This window comes from Quercus lobata, chromosome 4, assembly GCF_001633185.2.
Source record: "Quercus lobata isolate SW786 chromosome 4, ValleyOak3.0 Primary Assembly, whole genome shotgun sequence".
NCBI classification, from domain to species: domain Eukaryota; kingdom Viridiplantae; phylum Streptophyta; class Magnoliopsida; order Fagales; family Fagaceae; genus Quercus; species Quercus lobata.
This window is the reverse complement of record NC_044907.1, coordinates 62710099-62717652: the sequence shown is the minus strand read 5'-3', so window position 1 is coordinate 62717652 and position 7554 is coordinate 62710099. Positions and strand designations below refer to the sequence as shown.

Here is a 7554-nt window from a genome sequence, read left to right as displayed (position 1 = left end):
TAATAATTTTTAGCTTAAAAGTCAGAATAAAGTCTTGTCTATTTTGAGACCTTATTCTGCATTTAACTCAATTTTGCCATTTTGTGTAAATTTAGGTATTTTGTTACCTAATCACGTAATTAGTGCGAATTAGTGTTTTAGACATTTTTTTTTTCTCAGTATTTATATGTTTTGTAGCTGTCAGAGGCAAAACAAACTATTATCAATAAACACAGACTTTCGTTAAATTATTTCTCTGGTGGATTCCAGTTTTTTTTCTTTGTGGATTCAGGAAAACCCCTCATGAATTTGAGATTTACTTCCCAGAAACTAACAGTTTAGTTTCCGTCCATCAAAGAGAGCATCGTGTGTGCTTTCTTTAAGCTTCCACAACATCAAAACCTTAGACTTTGAGCAAGTTTCCGAAATTGTCAGACTAGGTTAGACATTTATTGCACAGAACTGAAGCCCAAAAGGATGACCTGTTCTTGTTGATTCTCCACAGAATCGATGCCATCAAGGCTCAGTTCCTAGCTAGGCCTTGTTGCATGAAGAAGACCCAACCCTGCCTCTTTCTTTGACGTTGTTTAATTTTTCCCACCCAACAACTAGAGGCATTTGCATCTACTAGCTAGCACCATCCAAAACATCACTTAGTCATCGTTATAGGACTAGTGATAGGGAAACAAACGGCAATGGCATGATATAATAGAATGTAAAGGCTTTTGTCACGGATTGGAGAAGTGTGACATGGCTTGGCAAGAATTAATTTAGCCCAAACTTCCATCCTGCAAGCCTCATTGCAACCCATAGCATCAAGTGACTGAAAACCTGAAATCAGGTGACTTTTTTTCTTTTGTTGATAAATTCACTAGTTAGGATTTAAACTCTCGGCTTTTTGAATTTGAAATTCCATGAAATATCAATTAAGTTACAAGACTCTTGGCAATTTCATGCTTTTTTCATTTTTTTTTTTTTTTTTTTTTTTTGCACTTACTTCATTGTTCATAATATTCCAGATTCTTTTTAGTTTTTACCGAAGATTGATTGGATGAATGAAGACTCAAGCATATTTTACTCTTCTTTTTGGTTTTTCACAATTCAGAGAGAAATTGAAGTGTTGATTTCATTTGAACCATATTGTTGTGATGAAGGGGAAAAAAAATAAGAAATAAGAAAAGAGGAAATAACTTCATCTATAAGGTGCTTACATGACCAACCAGAAACACGTTTCAAGAAAGCCAATTTTGCCAAGCAGAAAACAGGACTTTCATGTATACCTGTGTTACTTGTATGTTCTGAGAAACTTCAACCACAAAAAAGTGAATAATAATTATAATAATACTAAGAAAAACTAATACAGGTAGAAGCTTCAACCCTTCCTTTCAAAACCAGAGTAATCCATATTCCATCATCTGCTACCATTGTGTGGCACTCTATAGAGACAAAGTGGCCATGGGAAATAGACCAACTACCTTCAAGAATGGAAAACCATATCTACTTTTCTTTCTCATCTCTCTTGTCTGCCTCATAATAATAATAATCGCCGTCATCATAATGTTGTTCATCATCATCATCATCATCATAATATTCTTCATCGTCATCATCAACTTCCTGGCCATTTTGTAGGAGATATGAGGCTTGACCCCTTAGCCGCTCTTGAATTCGATCCCTGATGGCAGTGCCCTGATAAGCAACCAAATTGTGGCGGTAAGAATGCCAGAATAAAAATGGACTAATAGATAAGAAGAATCCACTCTAATTTTTTTTCAGTAAAACAATAGAGAACATCGGCTCACATACATAGCCTAATTTTAGTATTGAAAGTTGAATTTATTAGATATCTAGATAAGCACCCAAATTGTGGCGGTAAGAATAACAGAATAAAAGTGGAAAAATAGATAAGAATCAACTACTCTTTTTTTCTTTTCTTTTTTTTCTTTTTTGAAGTAAAACGATAGAGAAGCATCAGCTCACATACACAGCCTAATTTAATATTGAAAGTTGAATTTAATACAAATAAAGTATATCTAGATATATGTATAGATTGGCTTACCATTTTATGGCAACCTTCTTCAAACATCTCTAGAAATCCAGCAACCCAGCGGTCAGCATTTTCCACCCACTCATTACGATGCATTGCAACAGTTTGAATCTAAAATATCAAGGCAGTAACTTACATCCATCGAAGTTCTAAACAATTCTCAAAAACAAACAAACAAACAAAAACAGGTTAAACACAATTCTTGGTGGATACAAAAGCAAAAATGTGAAAAATGAATAAACATGAAGAATTAAAGATTATGATAGCTAAAAGCATATCCTGGAGAGAGAGAGAGAGTCAACAAATTTTTTTCCCACAATCAATAAACCAAAGTTACAGATAAAAGTATTTGTCAGCACAACTGAGACTATTCCTTCACTTTGACCACAGGTAAAAGCAATAAGAACAAAGAGCATCAATTCAAAGCGAAACAGGGTGAGGAAACTTTTGTATAGAGAGAAACGTAACCAAAAGGAACATTGCTGCACACGAATGCTCAGTTTGAGACACCATCATTTGCAGCCTTAAGGATAATAAGAAAGCCTCAAAATCATTTCCAGTTTCTTCTTCTCTTCTTTAATTTTCCACCCAAAAAAAAACCTCTCAAACCCAAGTGGTAAAAATCCACTACCTAGAAATATAGAATTACTTTGCTACTTTGCCTTTTGTCAATTTCAGTCAACTAGTTTTTAAACTTCTAAATATCAGACTGCAATTGGCTCATTCATTGAGCATAAGCAATTGACCAAACCATAGAGTACCTATTGATTGCTTGATTGGACCTAAACCTATCCCCTTTCATGTAATGAATGTAATAGCAGAATCTAAATATGGGCATTGGTATTAAAAAATACATGAAAATGTTGTCACACAAGTCAGCCTTGTGGCCTGATGGTGATGCCTCTCCCTTTGGCAAAGGGAAGTTGTTCAAACCTGATGAGTGAGTGAGATTTGAGCTTTAACTATGGGGGTAAGCTAACAATTACATATTTTATAAAGGTTGTACCCAGTGCACAAATCTCCCACTATTGCACGACCTGAGAGAGGTGATTGGTAGATAGTTTTATCCCCCAATTTATTTTTGGAGAGGTTGATTCCTGGAATCTAACCCACAACCTATTGCATTTTATGGAACGCACTTGCCATCACACCAAGGCCCGACTTCTAACAATTACATACTTTTTGTACATAGAAAAACAATAAGAGAAATTAGCTTTAGTTTTGCTTGTTACACAAGTTAAATATAAAAACATGCAAGGGTCATGTAGAGATGGCATCCTAATTATAAGGAATAACACTAAAGTATGGTAAAAATAAATTAAATAAAAATACTAGTAGGTGATACTTATGATTTTATTTCTTTTTGAGCACTATAATACATGGCATCCAACGCCTTTTAATGTTAGGCTTACACACTTTATTATGATAAATTTTTGTAAATTTGCTGAGACTGCATGAGTCTTAATTGTTGGTAGTACACACTGGTAAATGACTCTTAACAACGACAATCCAATTCGAATCCCACATGCTTGGCATGCTTTATATACTGGATGCAAACCATTGAGTAGCTTAGAGTGTTGCAATTGATGTTATTATTGACTTCCCTAGCAAACCCAATACTTAGCCCTAAAAATCAATTTCAAATACTGAAAACAATTAACCTTTTACCTTTTCTTGATCATGTTGACTATTCATAGATGATGGGAAATTTGAAATTTCAGATCCAATACTCAAGATACTGGTCAATTCATATTTTACTGAACCCACTAAAACACTCTTTATGCTTAAAGGAAGAGACTCATAGTTGTAGATTTATAGGCCAAAGAACATACAAATATGTTCTAAACTCAATCAGTCCACTTGGAACCTTGCCTAATCAATTTTGTGTTTATTCAAAATTATTCCTAAAGTTAGTACACCCCTCTGGTTTAATTTATCTATCTTCTTCTGAAGTTTAGAATACATTTTATTTCTATAATCAGTACTAATTACTGTGTATGGGTTGTAAGGTGAGATATAAAAAATAAAAGGTTCCTATCAAAAAATAATAATAAAAATAAAAGGTAAATTGCAATTTACTATAATGGCTTGATACTACGACAAATTAGCCAACAACCTTTCAATTATGACATTTGACCCTCTAAAGTTTGGATTAAATGCAACCATTAGGATACCTTACAAATTAAAAGATGTTGCAATTTATGGACCAACAATTTACCCCCTTGTGGTATGGCCCAATCACATTTTAGTCCCACAAGCTTTTTCAATTGTTACATTTTGACCTCCTAAGGTTTGGAAATGAAATCGTTAGGAGTACTTTGGATAGAACACAAACTATTTCATTTTAGTCCAAACTTTAATGTGCCAAATGTAGCAATTGAAAATTTATGAACTAAATTGTTACAGGACCAACTCACAAGAAGGTAACTTGTAATACCGCCTCCCCCTTTTCCAAATGAAAAAGAAAAAACAGAAACAGAAACAGAAACAGAAAGAGTGGTAATTCATGAGACTTATTCGCACTAGGTAGTTTTTTCAACACGCTGAAATTTCAACAATCTTGAAGCATGGCTAGGCAGTGTGATTGCTTAGGCTACACAAACTGTAATTGCCTAGACTTTACCTTACTATCTTCTACGGGACTGTTTGATACAGCTATGTTAAACATGCTGTTTAACAAAGCTGCAACTTTAATAATTGCTTAATGAAAAATTGCTAAGAGATAATTTGAGGGAGTTTGATAACATTTGAGAAAAAGTGTTTTTTCAATAATATGAGCTTTTAGTTGACACCAGTCAAAAAGTTCTGTTGTAGAACAAGTTGCCAAAAAGGACAAACATTTTCTACTGGGTATCTCTTATTTTTATACATTTTTTGCCCTTGATGATGATGATGACGACAATACTAATACTAATAATAATAATAATAATAAATAATGCGCTAAGGGGGTCTTCTTCTGTCACTTTCCCTTGGGAAAGTAATTGGAGTGTGGAGGTCCCTCAAAGAGTTTCCTTTTTTATTTGGATGGTGGCTTGAGGGAAGATACTCACTGGTTATAACCTAAAGGAGGAGGCTATACTATAGTAGATTAGTGTTTGCATATGCCAGTGTACTGAGGAGACAATGGATCATCTTTTGATTCATTGTGGGGGCTCATCATTTATGGAGTTCTGTTTTTAGAAATTTGGGGTTTCTTGGGCTTTACCAGCGAGGGTTATTGAATGCCTCCTCAATGGCAGAGACGCCACTCTCCATGGCCACCATCACTATACCCAAGAGGTAGCCTTCACCCCACCAGAAACCAAACATGACGATGCCGTATCATGCAAACCCAACCCTCCTCTGAAGATACCACAGACCCAAGAAAACCTTAGAATAGAAAATTTTAGTAAAAAACTAATTCCATCACATTTGAACTCTCAATCAAGAATCTAACGATTTGGTTGTATCAGCAGAAGATATTTTGCAATCAATTTTCTACATCTTTTTTAATGCAGGCAGAACATATTTATTAATGGAATACGTTTTCCAAAGTCAACAGTGTAGGTGAAATAAGAATGTTAAGATGGGAAAGTGGAAATACAAGTTAATACAGGATCTGAAATAAGTAAACTTTGCCTAAAGATAGGGTGACCTTATGAATTTAAATTTGAGGGAAAGTTACTTGAGATGGTTTGATAATGCGCATAGGAGAGAGATGAATACACCAGTGAGGAAAAGTGGGTTGACTCAAGTCGAGAAAAAGAAAAAAGAAAAATAGCCAAAATAACATTAGCATTGGTGTATAAAAAGATGTGTCAATTAAAGTAGCAGAAAGTATAACTTCGCATAGAATAGAATGGCAGAAAATATATATATTTGGCTGACACTGACTAGTCTCTTGAGGATCCATAGACAACACCAAATTTTATGACTATTATTCTAGCATACATCCCGTGTACTAGGTGAAACCCTATGCTTTTTTGTTTCAATGAAATTTTATCATGAGAAAAACTCCATCTCTTCATGCATTTATCTCTTTTGTGTCTTCTATAGTTGTTCCTAAGTCTGTCAAGGAATGTATATCTATTCTAGGCTAAAGGACAGTTACGAAGGAAGAAGAGATGTTAGAATAATATGTGGTATTTTGATTAGCAACACCATATGTACCTTGAAGAAAAAATCAATCCTAGGAGAATAAAAAAAGGAAAAAGAAAATCTTATACAGAATAGCACTACACTGAAATTGGCATACAAGTACCTTCTCTCCCACTTTTTCCTGTTGTTCCTTCACTTTCTCCTGTAGTTTCTTCAATCTCATGTTCACCCTCAATCGCTTTTCCTGCATGCATGAACAAAACCAGTTTAAGTACACCAGGAAGAGGTAAATTAGCAAACTTACACCCAAAACAGAGAGGGAGAGAGAGAGAGCAGCAGCAAAGTTACTTCAAAACAGAATTATCTAAACAGAAACCAAAGTAATAAATATTAAAGACAATACATGCCTTCACATAGCTAACACCAAGATCTTTTCTTGAATATCCACGATCCAAGTTGCGCATCACATACTGGTTATAATCTTTTACAATCCTCATTATAATGTCCGATGTAGAAATCCCATCAGCCCGTTTTGTTTCCTTGAACCTTCCTGCAGATTTGACCTGCGATAGAGGTGCACCTAGGATAATTCTATGCAACAGAAAAAAATTACCAATTGAGATAGAAGAGAAACTATCTCTCAGACTTACAAACTCATAGACGTCGTTCCCAGCTCCACTAGCATAAGCGTAACTGCAAAGGATTTAAGCAAAGTACAAAAGATTACACGATATAGTTGAATGCTTGAATCACTTAAATAAGCATCACAAAATAGAATAATTAATTTACAATCAATATGATTTACCATAATTTCTAAATAAATTATAGAACAAGAGACTGAAAAAAGTTCGATATGTTTTGAAACTCCTTAGTCCACAAAATTATATAATAACTCTTAAGCTCAGAGGTGAGAATTTTGGTTGATCATCCTTACGGAAGAGAGTCATGTGCCACAAAGTCAATATTGTGCTTGTCAAGAAATTCTTGAGAGATCACCCAAGGTGCGTCGGGAATGACTTCATCTACCACCTACACAGAACAAACAAAAATAAAAACTCAATATTTGAAGATCTTGGAGAACTTCTCTTATCTAAAAAGAAAATCCAAGTACTGATATGCGGCAAATGATCAAGATCAAACCAAAACATCTCCATGCCATTAATTTTTCGAAAGCAAATTACAAGTAAACAAGAATCTGTGTTGCAAACACTGCAAGGTATGGTAGAACTCATTAATAATTCAAGTACTTGGGAAAAAACTATACTTGCAATGGCGTAGTGACTCATAGCGTTCGTCCTCCGTCATAACGGTTTTGCCTTTATACTTGTGGGTGATTTCATCGCTGCAACATCCAACAAGCAGAATGGTGTTCGGGAACCTGAATTCACAAATTCAATCATATAATAAAATTAAAAATGAGTTTGGCACCAAGAACTAAGACTAATTGAAAAGAA

The 7554-nt window shown here is 34.6% G+C and overlaps 1 protein-coding gene across 1 annotated transcript; it reads right to left on the bottom strand.

Annotated features, from left to right (window-relative positions):
- Window positions 1–1183: 1183 nt before the first annotated feature.
- On the bottom strand, window positions 1184–7489 carry LOC115985556 (choline-phosphate cytidylyltransferase 1-like; the record flags this gene model as incomplete). Its single annotated transcript, XM_031108496.1, has 7 exons — window positions 1184–1665; window positions 2036–2134; window positions 6264–6344; window positions 6508–6663; window positions 6751–6793; window positions 7035–7126; window positions 7361–7489. Coding segments are annotated over 7 exons (789 nt in total), but the record flags the coding sequence as incomplete, so codon positions are not given.
- Between the last annotated feature and the right edge of the window lie 65 nt (window positions 7490–7554).